The 21,969-nt window shown below is 41.0% G+C and overlaps 1 protein-coding gene across 13 annotated transcripts in view; it reads right to left on the reverse strand.

The window, feature by feature from the left end:
- Window positions 1-21,969, reverse strand: part of ZNF536 (zinc finger protein 536) — a 327,128-nt gene that overhangs the window by 94,902 nt on the left and 210,257 nt on the right. For 12 of the 13 annotated variants that reach the window (XM_048958585.1, XM_048958587.1, XM_048958582.1 and 9 more), the window contains one exon: window positions 14,298-15,878. In XM_048958585.1, coding sequence (XP_048814542.1) covers window positions 14,298-15,878 — 1,581 coding nt within the window. Of the gene's footprint in view, window positions 1-11,318; window positions 15,879-21,969 lie in introns of those variants that run through there. The other variant, XM_048958594.1, reaches the window with a different exon arrangement.

Raw genomic sequence — 21,969 nt, forward strand, 5'->3', positions numbered from 1 at the left:
CTCATCTACAGCAGTGTTCCTTTTGGAGAAAGACAACTGGCTAAAGAAGAAACAGCAGCACAACTGCATTTTGTGTTGTATGAACACTGCCCTTACTTTCACTCAAAGCAACTGTCCCTCATGGCATGAGGTGAATAAAGATTCTATAGCCTGTTAGAAGCTCCTTAATTTTTAATAGATTAGGCAAGAAAAAGCATTAGCTGGCTAGTAAAAAATGTATAGGGAGTTTTAAAGAAGAAAGCGTAAGTACTGAATAAACATATACTTAGTGAAATGTAAAAAATACAGGTTTTTAACTCAATTTCTAAGACTTCTGCAACAAAGTGCAGAGAAAGACAGATGAAATTATGTTCTGACTACCTATACTGAATAAGCCCAATGGGAAACCCTGTATATAGTTATCAGTGGCACTGAAATCTGCTTAGGAAAGCAACAAGTCTTTTGTTCTGTTGACAACAGTTATTACAATTAATTCATTTTGTGATTGGTATTTGCACTGAGTGACAAGGTGTTATTTTACCTCAGTAAAAGTTAAAATGGTAATACCTACATGCGAAATAACACCGAGTTTGCTATCACTCACTCGATAAAAGAAAAGCCTTTCCTCAGCAGAGCCTGCTCAGCTGCTGGGAGCCTGAAGGACGAGCATCGGGCTCTTCCCATCCCTCCTTCCTCACCACTCTTCCGTGCTCTTTTAAAGCTTTATTTGGGGGCTATCCCCCACTGGCAGGCAGAGAAGGAGCGCCAGGTGATGTAAATTTCACCTCCTGCAGCAGGAGCCAGCAAGCCAGGGGAAGTTTGCAGCGCTAGCAAATGGCAAATAACCCATTAGTTATGGATAGTTCAGCACGTCTCTACTTTTATTATAAGTTAGCCTCGCTAAACCATTGACTTAACAGAGAATCATTATAAATCCCCATTTTGAGTTTTTTTATTAGCAGTATTTATCACCTTCTCAAAATCAATCCTATATTTTTAAATTAAAACAAATGACTACTCGTGCTGCAATCAATATTAGTACATTTCCCTTTTAAAAAGGAGAAAAAAAAAATGGAATACAAAGAAATGTCCTTCTTTGGCTGCATCAATCCAATTTCAATATAATTCAATATTTAATAAATATAATCCTCCATGTCTGTGCAGGGAAACATCATAAAAAATGCAAAAGGTTTCCTGGTCTCCAATAACTTGCATGAAACAAAGTGTTTCCTTATTCCTTCCATAAATACTGCAGTCTTATGCTACTGCTTTTTTCTTCCTGTGTATCAGAGTTTGTTCTGATTATGTATAAGAAAAGAGGTTTACATATTTCATGATTAAAATCCGAAGCGCTACCCACCACCTCCAGAAAAATCCCCATCTTTCTCTTTGTACTTCTCTGGCTTGTTTTTAAAAGGGCAAAAAAAAACCCAACAAAAAACAAACCCTTATATAATACCTAATTTGTACATCTGTGGTTTCCCTCTGACTTGTGTAGGCACCATATGTTTTTAATTATCATAATAGCCTTAAAGAACCTGTTCAGTGGGAAACACATATGATCCTTTTATTACTGGTTTGTAATTTAAACAGTTTTAACAGAAAAGGTCTGGCTATAAGGGACCGAGAGGCACAAAGGTCTAAAAACCCTGTTATTGACCTCTGAAAGCACGAGTTCAAATCCCACCCACTGAGGTGGGACCCAGCTTTCCCTCCTCTGACAGAGGTAATCGGTCACATGTGAGACAACTCTTCGAGACCTCCAAAGACATAATCTCCAATCTCCAACGCCTCAGCGTCGCAGTCAGAGGCTGACACAATGAGGCGGGGGTCCGTAAATATTATCGTGTAATCGATCTGGGCTTCCTTCCCCCCAGCGAAAGCTTGGCGAGCAACACGGTAGGAGAAGCCCTACACAAGCCAGAAGCTTGGAATTTCAGCAACCCTCATTAGTTGTTGCCCTTTTAAATTCACGATTTTGTCCTTTATGCAAATGTGAGACTTGTGAACACGCCAGTCTCCCAGCCCCGGAAAACAGTCAGATATTCGGAGGTAGGAATTAAATTTAACAAGTTCAATTCACTCCTGATTCTGGACATCTAAACACATAATCAGTCTGATAATGTTATTAATTATCATTCAAGCGACAACCTTTGACACTGGCATGCTCCCACAACCTCCCTACTCCAATAACTCAAACAGAAAATCATTGGCATGAAAACCCACAGTCTTATGAACAGAAATTGCAAGTAAGCAGGCACTGAACACATAACTGGGAGCAAGCGAAAACCCCTTTTCAGGGAGAAAGCAGAGGCTCAGACAATAGCTCAGTCACTTGACCCAAAATGAAATTCTGTACAACTTTGTCCCAAAACAGATAATTTATACCCCAAACAAAGAGTTGTGGGGAGCTGAGGGTGGGGAAGGAGCACAGCTAAAATTACACTGAGGCTGGAGGTCGTTATGGCTCTATCTAGGGAGATGGATGGTGTCCTCATTAGGACAAAGCTTTATTTAGACAGACAGACAGAATCCTTATTAGAGCATTAGGCTGGAACGTTTAAACATCAGGAAATACAAAATTAAGATTTTGCAAATAAATGCTGACTTGGAGAAAAAAACCATGGAATTCCCCACACAGATCCCACTGGAACTATGTAGGAAAAATGAAATAACTCAGAATTACATCTCACGAGCCAGTCTGGCTCTTAAGGGGATTCTTGGAGAACTCTGTTTCACAAAAAAATGGGTACAGTGCCATGAAGAATGCAACTGAGCCATTCCCTTCCCATCCCTGTCTCGCTCCCCATCCCCACTCCCTCTGCTTTCTCCAGGGAAACTCAAATATTTTGCAATGATGGAAAGACAGCTTAATTATCTAGCACACAAAAAAAGACGGTCATTGTTTTCCATTTTACCTGAAAGCTAATGGATCTTGGAATACCAGACGTGGATGTTCAAAATCCCCTCTGGAGCCTTTCTGGTGATTTGTCGTCTCTTGGTTGCCTTTGGCGCACACCGGTCTCTGCCGAGGTAATATGTGAGCTATTTCACACTAAAAGCAGATTTTTTTGAGAGAGGCAGTGCACACACACACACACACACACATGCATACACACAGCCCTCCACCCCCTTGTCCTGCACCGTGCCAGCAGGTCCTGCCCCAAAGTGCAGCGACCCAAGGAGGAACTTCTTGTCCCACCGGTTTTAGAGAAGAAAAGGGTGGGAATCGGGCACGGCCCTGTGGAGCACACAGCCTGCAGGGCTCCAAATTGTGCTGTCTGTCTCTTCATCCCAGGTTTGGGGCAGATCTGCGGGTGCTGCTGTTCCCCATGCAGTGCTGAGACAGAGCTGGTGGGACGGACACATGGATGCTTCTCCCTGTGTGCAACGATCCTGGTGTGCCATGGGTCACCCACCCAGAAGCCTCTTTGCCAGCTTCTGGGCCTCCACATTGAACTGCCTGCTCGGGCCAGAAAGAGATGTTTATGGGAGATGGAGTTTCTGCCGGCATTAAAAAAATTGTACATTAAATTCTCTCATTTTGATCTAAAGAAATAAAGATCTATCTCTAGGATTTTTTTCTTGAGTATGTTTGCAACACTGGCATACATACTACACTAGAACCTCTTCCTTTTGGGCAGGCACACAGGCTCCATCCCCACGCTCCATCACATCTACCATCAAGACAAGCTAGCTAGGGACCCTCGTGCACAGTGCTTCTGCCTCTTCATCTTCTTCCTCTGCCATACACGTAAGAACACCATTCTACCTTAAGAGAAATCCTAGTTCTGGGCCAAAGAAAACTCTTTTCCTATTTAAGGATCTTCCTTTCACGGTAAGGATCTTCCAAATTTCCCAAAAGTGGATAACAACAATACCACTGTGATCCCATCTGTACACAGCAATGGCACTGTAATGCACAGAGCATAAAACACCAAATTCCCACAGACAGCATCTGTCTTTCTACAAACAATGGACCATTATCTTGTAAATAATTCTGATTAAGCTGCAGCATTTTCCCCAAACAAACAGTAGGGGAGCAGAGGGTGAGGATTTTTCTGATGGGAGTGCCGGTTTTCTCCTTCCCCAGCACTAACACTCCGTTTTTTATTCAACTGATTGGGCCCCTCCCCTGCCCGCTCTGTCCCCCATGGCTGGGTTTTCATGTTTTGACCTTATCCAGCTGCCAGTCATCTTGGCAACTAAAGAGGGAGCCGTCATGTTAACGGGATTGCCACCTCTATCCTGCAGGAAAGCTTTTCTGTTTTGTTTCTTTTCTCTTTTTCACCACCATGTACAGTTACACTTCTTGATACACCCATAAACCCTGCAGTTATTGAACTGGCCCCACGAAAGAGGATGGGAAGATCAGACTCCCAACGCTGTTGGGTAGAACAGTGTCAGCCAGCACCTGGCATGGCTACAGCTGCCAGCTGAAGGCACAGGGCTGTGCTGGCAGTCGTTGGCTTCCCCCAGCCGGAGCTGCCCCTTGCAGCATGAGGCAATGAGCAGAGCAGAGAGGAGCGGGGCTGGCCCTCGTGCCACTGAACCAGCTAGAAACCTACCATGGAGGTCTTAAAAGGATGTAAAACCAAAGCCAGTGCATTGGCTGGAGCGGGGCTGGCTGTACAAAGGGATGAGTAAAATGAGACACAATTGGTGCTGATGTGTCTTATAACAAACCTTTCTCACAAGGTTCACAAACTCATCTACGTGGCCCTAGAGAAAGCCCGGATTTGGTCTTTAACTTGTTCATTTCAATGCATAAAGCTTTCTTATATGTCTCTCTTGATAAATGTCACATCTCTACATGGCTAAGGTGTTGGTCTTCCTTCCCTGAATCCCTTTTACGCTTCCCATTATACATAGGAACTGGTCTGGACCAAATGCACTTCCTGACTTAAAAAAAACAACAACAAAAACCAACACAACAAAACAAACAGCATAGCCTAATCTAGGATGGTAATGCTGGAAAACAAGCAGTAAGAATTTGAACTGAGAAGTATTGATTTGGTGTCACTGCCATTCAGAGAAAACCTTACAACAGGCACTTCCAGTTCTCAGATCCACGAGCATGACTACATGCCCCAGCATCTGCCAAGGCCACAGCACAGCCAGGTAACCGTAACTGAGGGTAACTCTGGCAATGACACAGGGGGGACAGAAAGTAGCAAACACTGTAACAGGCCCCCAGACCCGAGCAGGACCTGCAGAGGACAGTGATATCCACACCCAAAGCATAATTTTTATGTGTGTTCATTTTCATCTTTTTTTTTTTATAACTTACTGTAGTATCAGGGAAGGAAGCATTTACACACTGAGGACATATATAAATGTTCTTCATCTCCAAAGTGCTTTGGAAACATTAATTAATTCATTTATCCTCACAGCACTCCCATCAGGGAGACAAGTACTATGATTTTCCATTTCACAATGGAGAATCCAAAGAGGAAAACTTACTTTTCCCATTGTCGGAGGGTGAATCACAGGTAGACTGGCAGCAGCAGTGAGGACTGCCAGATTGTGTGTGAGCTCCCCTCCTCAAACCTTACTTAAAAGACTCGCGTCCCACCACTAATGGCACATGTTGGGATATGCCTTGGGTTTTTCCTTCTGTAAGAGATAATTAAGGCACAATTCCCTCTCTGAACTGCTGAACAATGGCCGTTCTATGCAGGCAACAGAAACCCCACACTGGAGATTGGCTGAAAGAAACACAGACATTACAGCGGAGCCAGTGCAGGAGCAGCCCCATTTCCTCCAGTTTTAAGAGGAAATGCTCCAGGAAGATGCATCTGCTATCTTAGGTCACTCTCATCCACAATACATATCTAGAAATTTCAAGTATTCATAAAACTGCTGTGACCTCTGATATCTGTTCTCAAACCTAAGAGTGTTCCCATGACGTTTGTGCTGGAGGGATGCTCCTCATCCACCCGTGCTGTTGCTGTAACCAAACCTCTTTCCTCTTTGCCAGCAAATGCATGGCTGCTTCAAATGGCAACACAAGCTCCAGTTAGCCTGAAAGGGTCCACTTTAAGGCCTGTCTATGAAAAAAAATAGCAGTAGGAGTCTTGTAGGAAATTGTTCAGATCAGAGACGTAAATCAGCATCGAGGGACAACAAAATGGAAAATAAATCCTAACTCTACATTTCTCAGGAATAACTTTCACCTACTGAAATCCTCATCAGTGAAAACCTGGCCTGCCCTGGACTTCTTTGCTCTTTAGGTTGTATTTTGACAATAATAAAAATGCCCAGAAATCAAAACTTTTCAGGCATTTTCCTGGCTTGTAAAAGACACATTCATTAGCAAAATAGAGTGCCAAGCTAAACCATGGCATATTGCAGAATGCACGACTACATCCTACAGGGGGGAGGCCGGTACCTAGATGTTGCTTTGGAACAACCAGAACAATTGTTTAGTGAGAAATGTTTTTTGCATATGACTCATCAACCCTTGAAAACAGGATTTCTTATATAATACAAGTGCTGACACAGCCTTCACTTGAATGGTGTGACTGCAGCTGTATAATTACAACTTTAGATTAGATGTTATGGACCTTAGGTTATGCCATGCAGACAAATGCTCCATTGTATCAGAGAGATATTTTTTCCTTAGTCATATTGCCCACAGGACAATAGGGACTACATTCACAGCTCACTGTGTAGAAGTTTTGGCATGTAGCAGCCAGCGGTACTACACAAGATGAGATTATACCCTATGGGGGTTAAATGGATTCATAACTGCTACTTTTTCATGTCTTTTTTTCTTTGCTCCCAGCTGATACTTTTTTGGGAGTGCTCTCCAAATAAAAGGAAGAACAATCTCACACTGAGTCTGGATAAATGTTACAGTTGTCTCACAAATGCTGTATTATTTCTAGCCCTTCCAAAATAATATAATTGTCCTACTGCTGAACTACAGATTTTTCTCAGTATGACACAGAACGCTAAAATGTCAGGTCCTGACTCATGGTGTTTCGGTGGAATAAATAAAAAGTACCAATATGCTATTCAAAACTGACAGCATTAATGAAGATGTGACACTGGGAACCCCAGTCCCCTCTAACTTCCATTGCCTACTGATCGGTGCAGCGAACAATAGGCCACCTCTTATGGGTCCCATCCTGGAGACACTTACCAGAGGCCTGAGCGACATTACTGGCACCAACGCGACTGGCTGCTTGTTATCCTATGCTCCCTTTACCTTGGGAGCACTGTGCATGAAGGAGGCAAGTCTCAGGACGTTTACCACACATTCCTTCCATGGGAAATGAAAAGCAGAGTTAAGCACTGTGGGCAGTACTGTAGACTGTAACAACGTAAGACCGGACGAGATGAACTGAGAAAGGTGTCAGGCGGGCCGTGCACTCACAGATGGGCAGCGCCTGTCCCTCACTGGGCTTGGCTCCCAGCTGCAGGACTGGGCCCACACACGGCAGCTCACCCTGGCCAGCCAGGCACCGGCACTTACACACCCATCCAGCATCACTCATGTTTAACCCACAGGCCCCCATGGAAACATTCACTGGATTGCACCAGCGAGAGAGGGGGCACAGCTCCCGCACTGCCAAGGACTTTTCTGTGCCGAAGGAAACAAACCTAGCCTGCCTAACCACGCATCGCGTTCTTCTGATGGCAAACCACGTTTAAGAGACTGCGCTTTGAATGAATACGCTCCAAAAAGGCCAGCGAGCTGCCTTGTAGGCTTTGCCTCTCACAGCATGAGCCAGCCGTGGATTGCACGAGTGGTCCTCAGTCTACCAAAGATAAAACAGTTGCGCAGAGTTGTCTTGAATGAATTAACAAAATGACTCAAAACTGCACTAATGGTTAACAGCTTTTTTTTTATTAGCAACACTGAGATAAGTTATTGAAGCATTTTAGTATTGTTTTACATTCCATTCAGAAGTGACCTAACTTGTAACTCCATATACATTTAAAGATATAGTTTGACACTTATTCAGAAAGCAACAATTATTAAAACTTACATACCTTCATTACCAGGAAACCTTAATATATTTTCTAATTACTTCCAACAATACTCTATTCCAAAGCACATGATAACCCACTAGAAGTTTACACATTTCACTTCAGTCACAGGTTTTAAATTGTGGATGTCAGAGTGCTGTTCATTGAATTTTACTGTCTTTCTTGGTTAATATTGGAAAACCTGGCACAATATATTAAGCTAGAAATATTGCTTAAAGAATATGAAAAAAGATAACTACAGTATTTTTTCCTGCTAAAGCATTACAAAATACAGGACCATTAAAAACTCAAATAGAAATGACAATAAATAACCTTAAAAATGTTAAGAGAATTTTCACTCATACTAAAGTCCATTCCCTAAGCTTGCCAAACACATAAATAACAGAACATATTCAGGACCTCTATTTTTGTACTATTATGATGGTTTGTTATATATTGTGGATGCTTTGTGTATACATATATTAATGCTTACACTTAAGGTATATATTTTTTCTTTGCTGAAACAATTAATAAGCCTCAGGTAATTATTCATCCCTGGCACTACAAGTATCTAGATACGAGGGACAAAACCCCAGAAATCCCAGATATGCAACACTATGCATAGCAAGATCACCTCAGCATAAAGATATTCTAAGTTCTTTAGATTACAAAGATGAATTTGGTTATTTATTTCTGAAAGCCTGTAAAATAAAATTATAATTGCTGTCAAATTAATTGTTTAAAATCGGCCTCGTAATAGGTATTAATCGTACACTTAGTTTTGACTTAAAACGATGCCTAAATTGCTCAGGTGTATGTGTATGTGTAGATGTAGGAAATACTACACCTCAGGCACAAGCATATATATTCCTGAACCGAAACACAAACCAGAGCACTGTCTCACTTTGCAAAGATCTGGAAACATCTCTATGCCTCTGCCTAATCCTAAATTATAATTTAAATTTGACCTGGATATGACAAAAACAATAAGAATATATTGTTTGGGAGATGAAACTTAGAGCAAAATCATACGGCTCTAGGCTTACATCATTATTTTGTCCCTGCAAAGAAAAGAAAAGCCTTTCTGTGCTGGGGATTTGCCCTGGTGCGGCTGGCCACTGATGTCTGAAATCGAGGCACATTCCGAGGCCTTCTTTTGCAAACACAATCCCCCTTTCAGATCTGGTGCTGGGAGGGACTGAATGCCTCCACTTTCATTGGGAATAGAAGGTACTCAGAACTGAGCTGTATCAGATATTTTAGGGGTTAACTTCCAGAAACATTAACGGAATGGGAGTGTTACACTGCAATATGAAAAACTCTAAGAAATAAGTTTCCAACAGTGAACAAAAACAGTGACATCAAACTTATCGCCGGACCAATGTCTGATACAAAAAAATACAATGAAATTAAATTACATGAAAATAGCAATAAAATTTAAAGTCAAATAAACACAGGACCTGATTCTGCAATCCTTAGTCATGTAAGTAGTCCCACTCATCGAGAATGAGGGATGCAAGACTGGGTCCTTAGCTTCTGCTTAGGAAGTCAATGTTGATTCAGACAGTATCTTTTCTAGCCAAAAATATGCAGCAAAAGGAAAGTAACATAAACAAGGCTAAATGTCAACAGTGTTTGCAGACTTACAGACACCATCCATTTGTTTGTACTGAAATGACTAGCGAACCATTTGGCAAATACAATGCTATTCACAGACCGGCCCTTTTATCCAGCAACACAAACTTCACTGGATCACTGGCATTCCCAGTTAATTAAAAAAAGGAAGCAAGCCATATGAGTTTGGTTTGATATTGCCATGCAAATGGCACTGCGACTTCCAGAAGTGGCTGCAGCCCGGCACGAGGGCAGGCACTGATCCCTGAGCACTGTGGCTCAAACCGAGAGCAGGCCCTGTGCTGCGACTGAAGCAGCCTCCTCAGGCACCACACTGGGTACAGAAAAGACTGCAGCAAAGGTTCCACGGTATTTCCTTCTGCCTTGAAGGAGAATATTCTGGTTACCCCTTCAAAGGCAGAAATGCTGGGTTACTTAACTCACCGCATTAGGGCATACTTTGAACGGTTCTGAGCACTGCGCTTTGCTGCAGCCCCGAGGACCTTCCCTGACCACAGAGCTGTCCTACAGCTCGGATATATAGGACTTTTGCTTCTGTTTAATGTGGATTTTATAATTTTAAAGAGCTGCAATAAGGTGAAGGCACACAAACAATTAAAAATCTTTTTCTGCATGTTACGTGTTGTGGTAGTTCTGAAGGGGTTAGCATTACAATCCTTTTGGTTTTGACACCTGTGGCAAGAAGCAATTTACAAAGACTAAATTCACTATTTCAACATTGGGGTACAGCACTATAATTATGTGACAATAAAACTGTAATAATCTGCCACAGTCAATCTTCCCCTTGCCCAGCCCTCTTGTCTGTGCTACAGTTCCACATTTGGAAGGTATTTCAGAAAGTTACAATGCTGAACAATTTAATAATTCTGTGCAGAGCTGAACACTTTCTGCTCAAAAGGAAACTGAAAGTGCCCAGCCCTTCGCTGGAGAACTTGAGAGCTGCTGCCGTGCACTAGAAGGGCCCTGCCCTATTTTCATACAGTGAAAGAAGTGAGGGAGGTGGAGCCTATGTGGAGAAAACAGCACTAATTGCAGAGGAAAGCAAGCATGAATGGAAGCAAATTAGATTTAGAGGGACAAGATGGAACTAATACTTTTGGTCATCATTAAGTGTGGGTTCAATAGCACTAATACATTAAACAACCAGCTAATGCCCCAGACCATCTCTGGCCAATAGTTCTGTAGTCCACCGGCAGTTCTTTGAAAGCCTAGATACATCTCAAGCAAAAAATGCTAGGGATATTTTACCGTCTTAGCCACAAAGCAGGAAGACTGAAAGGGAAGGAGAGACAAGAAAGAGTTTTGTCATAAACAGATGCTCTACAAATCATATAAATTAGCAACTTAGACCAGGAGCTGGAACATTACTGCAATACAGCTATGTGTGTAACGGAAGCCAGGCAGAGAAACAGAAGAGCAGAAATGGAAAGCATCTTCTAAATCTTAAATAGAAAGTAGATCTACAACCTCCAAGCATTACTTCTCAAATGAGCAAGAGCTGTGAAAGCAGACTACGTGGATGCTCAAGACAGCTGCCAAAGCCAGAAGCCCAGCATGACGGCTCCTTCCCTGACCTGGGCTGCTGGCTGCAAGCAGCAGTGAAAGGCACATCCCTGTTCTTACAGGCTGCATGGTAGCAAAGATTGACAAGATCAGCTCTTGGGTTTAGTCACTTAAGACTCTGGAAACAAATACAGTTAAGTTAGAAAAGGTCAGGAGACTAAAAATTCATCAATTATACTTTTTATTTTCCTTTTGTTCTTTCCTATTCTGCTAGATGTGTAAAGGAGATTTGTTGTGATTTTTCTCAGCAGTATTTTGGCATGGAAATTTCTCTATTACAAAGTGATGCTAGTTCTTTCTTTTCTAATTGTGCCTTTCACCCCTACAGCCTAAAGCATGACAGGAGCAGAAACAAATTACAGGCACATCACCAGACCCTCTTGCTCTATATACAGGGAAACTGAGGGTTGCTTCCCCATGAGGGGTGACTACTCAGAACAATAATGTGTATTGGCGGAATTGCCCTCTAGAAATTAAACCAAGATTTGTGCTTAAAAATGGACCCATTCTCTTAAAGGTAAAATCTGCCAACTAAAAACGATCTACACAGATCACTGAAAATCCCAGCTTGTTGTAATGAAGCCAGAAATTTAGTGCAATTAACATGGCCAAACAAAGATGCAATCTCAGCCGACTGAGAATCTTATTTCAACCGTGTTCTGACTGTGGAAAGGGCACCAGAGATTGTGCAAGGAATGTTATCAAGGGTATCAGTGCTCTCTCCTGAGATGCCAACACCCACCCACCATTGGCTGTAAAAAGAAAGGCAAATACACGGAGTCCCCCAAAACACAAACAGCCACAAGAATCATGCCCTGGGACCGGGTGCTGGAAGTGGGCCTCAGGCTTCCTGATCTCTCTGAGTAGGGGAAACAAAGGGAACCACGACTCGGGTCATGGGCTTTGTGCAAGAGGGAAGGAAGGCTAATAAATTAGCAAAGCGCTCCTGCTGGCTAATCTGCAAGTGCAGAAACATCAGGTGAGATTCCCCACACTAGCATGCACAGATGGAGTGTGATTTCACAGTACAAAATGTCACTGAGAAAATGAAAACTCCCTAAAAACACTACTTTCAATAGGGTGGTGTCTAAATCAATGAAATGAATAAGAACTACTGACAGAGGGATTGTTCGTATTCATCCGTTTTTGCTGTGAGATATCAAGAAAAATGAAATGATATACTTAAATACTCAACCTTAATACTTATGTTCTGCAAATACTCAACAGAATGTCAGTAAGAATTTTAAAAAGCTATTTTTGGAGGGGGGAGAAAAGAGGACTCGCGCTGCATTTTCCATTTTAAAATGGCTTAAAAAGTAGAACAGACAAGCTTCTGTTGGCTTTTTTTTTCCCTTCATACTTCAAGTCAAACGCATTATCACTGGGCAGAGCTTGTGAAAGGGATATGGTCTTTAAAATCACATAAACTCTAGCCATCATAAAACGTCTGCTGAATTGATTGGAAGATGAAACAAAAAACTAATGGAAGTAACATGACCTCATTTCAATAATTCTGTGAGAGGTTTTGTTTTTGTCGTTTTAAAAATCTTGTGTCTGAGAAGAAGTATAAAGATATTTTGTATAAAGCAACTGATCTTATTTTTCCAATTTTTTTTGTTTAGTTGTTTTCTCTGATGCATTTTTGGTACCTAATTGTTTGTAATCTTCAAATACAGAGAGAAAAAATCCAAGGGTTTTACCAGCTCCTAACTGAAAGCAAGTACCAATTATGTTAAAACACCAGAAATCTAACTACTGATTTTGAAGAATCTGGAACTATTTCTAACTCTCCTCATTGGGTCTCAGTGAACAGAGACACAGGAATTTACAGTACGGACTGGCAAACACCTGCACCTGGGGTTCAGCTTAGGTAATAACAGTAGTGTGAAGGCAAAATGCTCTCTAAGAATACAAGCGAGTGAAACTTTGCTGGGAGAAATTGTACTTTTCTATCGGACCAACCAACACACTTGGAAAAGCAGGCAGAGGCACGAAGAAGCAGTGGAGTCAAACAAAGCTCCTAACAACCTGAACTTAACCAGCGTAACCACTCACAAGTGGTTGCAGGTTTAGGGTTTCATTTTGAACTGTTGAGCTTTATAACTGTTGATCACATTCTCTTTTCTTTTCTTTTTTATTTTAAACTTGAATACATTTTCTTATGCACGTTCAGCTCTGACAATGAGCTTTCTGATTCGTTTGAAGGTTAAATGAAACAAGAACATTACTGAAGTTTTTGTGTCCTTTGCTGACTCTGCTTTTTAAAGTGATACTGTTTTTCAACGGATTTACATTCTAAAATCTCTTTCAAGCGAGCACTATGCTTACAAAACAGGAGATAAATAGGAAAGTCCTCAGTCTCACTTGTTCCAAACGGATTTAGCTTTCCTTTTTGTCAGTTTTCTATAACAAGGGTAAAAAACTGGGGGGCTTTGTTTGGTGCACTGTTGTTTTAATTACTCAGAGGCATATTCTTAATTAGGCAAACCACAACTTGTACAACCTCTATTAGGACAGTGAAAATTGTCAAAGGCGACTATTGTATAGTTGCCATTGAAACAATTCAGAAAAACATAATTATTAAAAAATAAGGGAGGGGAGAGGGAGATAAAGGAAAAGAATACCTCTTCATTAAAGGTAGATGCATTCCATCCACCTGGCCTTTGATTTAATGGATATCATGGAAACTGAATGCACTCCAAGTAAAAGCACAGAGAGAGACAGAGACAGACAGAACGCGCAAGGCTTGCCTGGCAGAGCATCCAGTGTTTGTCTTGGGTTCTTACTTGTATCAGAATACTGAAAAGTTTGCAAGTTACCATGTGATTTTTTAAAAACCTTTTCCTCCTTTGAGTATGCTAAAGCAGTAAATATCCCCTTCAGATGCCACTAGCACAGATAGTCTATATTGCTGCTACTATGGTTTAAAAGCAAGTTCTTCCTAAAATTCTGTGTAAGTATATGCATGCAGCACTGCTGATTTCAATGAAATAGACCACATATAAGACTAGAATTTGGCCCACAGGGTTTAACATTTAAAAAAATGTATTACTAACAAACATGACTAAGTATATTTAAAGAGCAGCTTCTTGATTCTGCACAAGTGTTTTCTGAAACGGTCTAAAAGAAGGTCTAAAACTTACCACACAAGTCAGGTCTCTTGATACATCCACTAGTTGCTGTGCTACTTGCAAGTCCATTAAAGGCTGCTAAGCCATCAGAGCTGTAAGCTCTTAGGACTGACAACATGTTCATCTGCTTCTCCAGGACCTGCGGACCCTGAACTTGTTCGGGTTTCATCACTCCTTGTGCAGTTTCATGGGAGGATAGAAGATTCTGACTGTGCCACTGCTTTTCTGATGCTTGTGGCAGTGGCGATACGAGCCCTTGTGCTGGTTGTGAGGTGACTGCACTTTGTATGTTGTCGCCTCCTTCACTGCTTTCCTTGTTTAGGGCAGACAACTGCTTATTCATAATATCTGGTTCTGTTTCAATGTCCTCATCTTCAATGTTTTCCTCCTTGGAAGATTCCATATCCTCAGATGAAGCTATGTCAGAAAGGTCATCAGTAGCACTTTTATTTACAGAGTCAGAGAGCAGAATATTTGGGTCATCTTCAGACTGTGGTTTTATTTCAGATTCATTACTGGTGCAAGAATTTTGTGTTCCTGTGCCAATAACACCAGGATAAACACCAAACTGCTTATAGAAGTCTGTTGTAAAATTACAAAAAGTGGATTCCATGTGGCTGGGCCAGGCAGCACTCTTTTGCTCTCCCAGGGTCTCTTTATTTTGTCCTTGGGTCATTTTCTCAGAAGCTGAGTCCAGCTGGCTAAGCATGTTTGAAACTACGGCCTCTTTGCTGGACTGCACAGAAGCAGAGAGCAAGCTCACTTTGTTGACTGAGGCTGAAGCTTCTCTAGATTGCTCTTTGTTGTTCCCTATGATGTTGTCCTTACGTTTAGCCTTGCCCAAGTGGTTGGCCTGGAGGTGCAGAGCCATTAGTTCCATAGATGAAGTGGTAAAGGAGCAAAATAAGCAGCCGTGCCACGCAATATTGTCTTGCACAGTAACAGATGAACCTGGAAGGGAGGCTGCATCTGGCCTTACGGATAAGTCAAGAGGTTCATATTGCGACTTCTCAGTTTTTCTCTGGGAGGACTTGCTATTGATCTTTTCCTCACCTCCTTCTGCGCCCAGAGCTTTTGCTGAAAGTGGATCTGATAGAGCTTTATCCTTCATTTCTTTTTCTTTCTTCAAAGAACTTAGGACAAAGCTGTCCATGAAAGCTTGCAAAGACCCTTGAAAGTTCACGCCGTTCCCAACCATATTCTGGTAAGCACGGCCAAGTTCAGAGAAGTGTGTTCCTTTGGAAGATAAGTCAGAACCCTTCATGTTTTCTGAAGATACTTCAGATGACATGCCAGCTGCTTGTCCTTGCTGATCTCCAGAAGACAGCATTCCTGACGCCCACTGTTGTGAGACCATGCCACTTCGGAAATCAATAGCAGGAAGCCCCTTGAAGGCTCCCCTCAGTATATCTGGTCTAATAAACACAGAACTTTTACTTGATGTCTCTTCTTTGTGTTCTTGGTTTGCAGCCTGCCCCGACAGTGGTCCCGCTCCATTTTGTCTCTCCCGATGGTGCCTCTCCAAGTGGTACTTGAGGGACGCAGACTGAGTACCAGCGTAATCACAATGCGGACACTTGTAAGGCTTCTCACCTATGTGTATGCATAAAAAGACAAGTACAAAGGAGGAGAGTTAACTGCACTTTGGTGCATGGATGAGTAAAGAAAAAGAAAATCATTATTAGCTTCCTGAAAACAAGATCTTACCGCTAATAATTCGTTTTTAAAAAAGAAACGCCTTTAATTGAAGAGTAATTCAAAAACTGAGCATTCCTAAAGCAGATTTCCAGAATGTGGGGCCATTCTGGAATGACATGGTAACTACACACAATTAGCCATCTTCTTCTTAATCTAACATGTAAAAAACTGTTGTAGAATTAAAAGCTATGATTATGAAAATGAAGCATAACAATTTCAACCACAGTAATCATTAAAAGTACAATTTTTTTTTTTTTTTTTAAAAAGAGATGAAGAATGTAACAAATGGATGGTTGCAATATTTTGTGTATACAATTGCTCTAAAATTTGTTTAAATTATACACATGGAAACCATTTTTAAACCTAAAAATTTTATGGCACTGTTACGCAAGACTGAAATGAATGATTTAAGTCTTGCTCTGCAGTAAATCATGGATATAATTAGCAAATGGCATACTGCACAAGTAATTTATCATTATTTGGAGGGCACCATTCCAGAAGGATTCAAAGATCTGCAGACCTACTGCATTGTTTCTAAATAAAGAACTATAAATACGGATTCTATAAAATATTAATATCATCATACCACATTATGATTGCAGCATGTAAGAACATATAGTTAAAATAAAAAGCACTCAAAATTAAAAAAAAAAAAGCAAAAAAGAAATAAAATACAAAATAAATTTAGTGCTAATTTCAAATATAGAAACTATCTACTGGTTTTTGCAGTCCTTTAAATTTGTACTACAGGTACTTCTAATGCTCAAGTAGTAAAATGTGTAATTTAACTATCATAATTGCTTTTCTAGGATTACTTTAAATAGAGATTTAAAACATATAAGATGATTTTCAATGAATTAAATAATGTTTGAGTCCCATATAAACTTTTATTGTTTTTCCTATACTTTCAAAGAGGTAGAAGATATTACACACACAATAAATATTCACATACAGACATAAATACATATCCAAAAAGAATGCATGCCTAAGTGAACGTACATCCAAACTTGTACGGAGCACTTGTGAGCAATGCAGAGATCCTTTAAAAGGAAGTTTGGAGATACTCACTGGAAGACACAGGAATGTGAAAGACCTGCAAGCTGCCGATACTGACAATTATTTCTACCAGGGAGTTGAACAAGAAGAAGAAATAGTTTTTTCTATGTAGCTTTTTCTCCAAAAGACAATGACCAACCTCTCCTGAATGCTGGTGGAAAAACATGCTTCAAAAGCTTTCTACACAGTGGGGGGAAAAAAAAAAGAAAAAAGAAAAGAAAGAAAAAAAGCTGTATGATATTCTGCAGTTTACCAAACCAGCTGGAAAGTCACCCATTTTCAAATAACCTCAAAATCTGCTTAAAACAAAATTGAAAGGCTTTCCAACTTTCTTTGTGTAAGCTGCAGGCTCAGCTGAAAGGCTGTTGGGTACTTGGGAAGCTGCTCCTTGCACTGATCACAGGAACTTCCTAATGAGATGCACCACAAAACCCTCAAACTAGCCATACAGTGGCTGGTTACGTGCTGTAACTCAGACAGGGCTCAAGTGAATTATAAGGAGCAGAAATCCTAAATCCGTATGTAATCCCAAAGCTAAACGGTGAGACATGAGAGCTTTACATCAACCACGTTAATCGACCTGTTTCGAGGAGGAAAGTGCAGCACCTCGAACAGGAGGTGTTGAGCTGAGGCAGAGGTAGGAATTAGCAGGGTTAGGCCTGGGTCCACACAGCTTAACGGAGGAAATCAGAATTAAACATTTCAGTGCAACTTCTGAGTTTTTCGCTATCACCTTATTCAGTTCTACTGCTCCACCAAGAAGATGCACGGCTGTGTTCAGCGGGAGCCACACAGAGACAAACTCCTGATGGGCAGGAACCACTGACCTGAGATGCGTCATGTCTGCTCGGGCTTCTCTCTGCTCAGGTGAGTGTGCACACAGACTCACAGCCCCGCCACTGGGACAAGGGGCCAGAAGACATCGGCTGTCTATTTGTTTGCGTTCCTGCAGGACTGTTTGGGAGCGTGTAAACCTCGACAGCTGTGCTGCCAGTCAGAATGTGGACAAATATTAATGCTGTTTTTACAGCATGCACATACTGCAGTGTTTCTGAGCTGCTTGTTTGTCCCACCAGTTACTGCCGATTACACAACAGCCACCAGTCACCTCTGACACAGCCTAGGCACTTTGAGTACCATCTGAGAAGCAGACTGGTGAAAAACAAACAGAGGAATTTATAAGGTTAAATGCTCTCACATTTGAGTTTTCACTCCTCTTAACTGAAAAGCTCTTCCACAGCATCCCCTATGCGGAAATCTTTAACACAACTGTATTAATCACTTGCTTTTATTCTAACGATAGCTCGGTGTGTGTTGGCATTGCACATCAAGTGACACCATTAATAAGTGTGTCCCAGTATTGCAGGCGCTACGTCAACTGCTGGATAACATGCATCTACAGCACAGAGGATTCCATAATATAAGCTGCTCTAATCACTCAATCACAGAATCGTAGGGGTTGGAAGGGACCTCTGGAGATCGTCTACTCCAACCTGCTAATGCTGCTAAAACATGCAGAAGCTGTTCAAGGCAATAGGTGCATTTAAAAATGAGTTTCAGTGAGTTAATTTAAGCTAACTAGAGGAGACACTGTGGTTCTTTTGCATATGTGAAGTAACCCCAGTCTGAAGTACTGGGCACAGCAATGTATTCTTATTTTGCTTGCAGAGCCCTGAAGTTATTACACATTCCTTTAGAAGGCCTCTCCACTGAGCGAGCTTCCTTTCAGCAGAGGAGACCTGGGCACAGCTCACCCAAATGCCACATGCACAAGACTGAAATAAGCCACTGACTGAGGGGGATTGATAAAAAGTGCAAGCATCTCTTCACCTTGCTTCACTGCTCCTGTGGTGCTCCCACCTCTTGCATGTCTAGAAATAAATTCTAACACTGAAGGGCTGCAATTGGACTCAACATGTAGCAACACACTGTGCCACCTTTACACTGCAGCACTGGCCAAATAACATCATTCAAAGGGAAGTACTCCAAACCTTTCTTTTTTTTCCTCTCTCTTTTAGATCAAAATGTTGGCAGTGATTAGTGTACTTCAAAGCAATCTTAACTGTTGCTATTTCAAGGGCAGGCACTGGCAGAAGGGAGAAGGACTGAGTAAATCATCTGTTGATCTTTGAAATTTACAGATTCACCATTTCCTAAATAGAGGAACTGTAAAAAGTACTTTGCACTATTTCATCCACTCAGAATAACACCCAACAATGCTCATGTAAGTCACCACACAAACAACAAAATAGAGCTATAAACTGCAATGGAAAAAAAGAACAACCTAATTTAAACCAAACAAACCAAAAACCAATCTGGTTTTAATGGAAAACCCAAAGGACTCCTGATTTCCAATCAACAGTTGTAATTGCGTATGTCTGAAGAATAGTAAAGGGGATAAGACAGCTAAGGCACACTTCTCATCAGAAGACAACCTGTTCGTATCTTGCGCTTGGGGAAAGCATTTCAGAGAACTCGTCCTATATAACGACTACCCGGGTAATACTGCCAAGAGCAGTGTCTGGATGAGTTATTTAACACTTAATATCAGTTCACATAAATTAAGGTTGCCATGTAAGAGTGAGGGAACTTGACTTTTTCCAAAATAGTTTTTTGCATTTCATATCCAACAGTCATTTTTCACTGTTTGGAAAGGCAACGATCATCCTAATCTTGCTAATTTTCTGGACGTGTGTGCATCCCTGCAAACCCTTTCACAGTAGAGTAGAAAGAGTGAATATCCCAATGTGTACAATAAAAAAAGAAAGCATCTTGTTGAGAGTAACTTATCTAGGCAACATAATCACAGTTCTGATCTATCTACCACTCTGATTTTACAAGACACAAGGCATCTCACAAGAACTATTTCGTATCAGGATACAATAAAACAATAAAATTCAATGCTGCTTGTAAAATCTGCACAAAATCTTGGTAGATAACTGGAAACAGACATGCTACCCAGTAGCACGAGGTCTTTCAATATAGCAGGTTGCATAAACAAAGCAGTGCTCGATCTACTACCAATCCTGCTCAAAATGCAGTCCAATAACACCAGTCATACGAATCACCTATGCAAGGAGACCACAGTCCAATTACAAATACATTTACAGATTTTATGGCTAGAAGGGACAATATCCTGTCTTATTTGCTGTACCAAACAGGCCAAAGATCCTCACATGATAATTCCTGCATCAAAACCACAATTGCAATTTGACACAAACCATACTTTCTTATTTTAAATATATTTTATTCACAGCAATCAACACGTTCAACATGTCCTTATGTAAACTGTTTGATTGGTTAATTATTTTCACTGTTGCCTTATTTCCAGTTTTTATTTGTCCCAAGTCTGTTTCCTATACTGAACCTCACAGCATCTTTTCCCTGCGACACTAAATGATTTGGTTTTTTTGAATCAAAGATCTGTTCCCTGAGAACGGTACTCGCCCTCATCTCACCAACTTCTCTTGCTCCTGAGTGGAATACCCTTTCCAATTATCAAATGTCCTTTTCAATTATAGGTACCCACTAAAGCTTTGATGAAGTTTCAACCAGATATTATTCTTATACAAACACTGTTTACATCCATAGCTATAGCAATCAGCTAACAGCTCACATTCTGTTGCTTCTCTACCGTAATCCCAGACCCAGTTCATCAACAGCTCTAGTATTTGTTCCTCTACATTTTGCTGTTTTAAAATTCATATCATTGAGAAGAACCCACTCGACTAAGCAACCCATCAGTCCCTCCCCGTGATTTTTAGCATTTTACCATTTTCGTGCCATTGGTAAATTTTATCAACAGTGATTTTATACGCTTTTCCAAATTATGATGAAATGCCAAACTGACTGAGCTGAGAGCACTGCTGTGGGACTGATGGGTTATAGGCCACTTCATCTCTGCAGCCGTGGATTTTTAGGGGAATGTCATATAGAACAAGCTGCTTTCACAAGACTTGAGAGAAACCCGAGGAACTTGACAAAACTTACTTTCATATAATAAATTTGATTGGCGTTATGTTATCAAATCTTAATTATTATTTACCAAATTAGTTCTGTAATTTTATCCAAAACATCATAGAATGGCCAGGGTTGGATGGGACCTCAAGGATCATGAATCTCCAACCCCCTGCCACATGCAGGGCCACTTATAGGGTAAGTCCACTTATAATTTCAAGGTCTCCTCGTCTCTGTTTTTGGAAAAACTAGAATGCTCCAGAACTTCCATCCATTCCATCTTCCAATACTTTTTTTTTCTCCTAATGAATTTTAATGATTCAGAGGGCCCTCCAGCCAGAGTTTTTAAGACTTAATCTACAGGTTATCCAGTATCCAGTTTCATCGTTCTAAAAAATATTAAAATGTAGTGGGCTACACTGTAACAGCCTCACTACTTAATGGCTGAACTGCATCAATGGAAAATACCTATAAAATCCATGATGCTTTTTTTCCTGAGAACAGTGAAGAAGAGTATTCAGTCTTGCCTACTATGGTTGATACTTTTTTATCCATGTCTTATCCAGTATTAGCAAGATAGCAAGTGTTAAACTTGCCAGATCTACAGAATTTATCCTGTTCTCTGAAACTCTAATATCCACACATGCCTTTTTTCTTTTAGTTTCCCTTACAAAGGGACTTCTTAACTGTCCATTTACATTTACTGCTATCAGCTTCTTTATTTTTTTTTTAATAGCCACTACACTACGTCTTTTAAAAAATCTGTAATGCCTTCTATACATCCATTCCCCAATTAATGCCCTCCCCCCTTTTTTAGAAACCCTGTTCTTATGGAGTTTGCCTATGCACTGTGCTTCTCTGCTCCTCAGCACAGTGAGGTCTGTGCACCCCACACCTAAAGCTCCAGCAGCCAGTAGGGAGGTTTCGATGGACACTCAGGGACAATGGAAGTCTCAATGGGATCCCATAATTT

This window comes from Lagopus muta, chromosome 12, assembly GCF_023343835.1.
Source record: "Lagopus muta isolate bLagMut1 chromosome 12, bLagMut1 primary, whole genome shotgun sequence".
Taxonomy (NCBI): Eukaryota; Metazoa; Chordata; class Aves; order Galliformes; family Phasianidae; genus Lagopus; species Lagopus muta.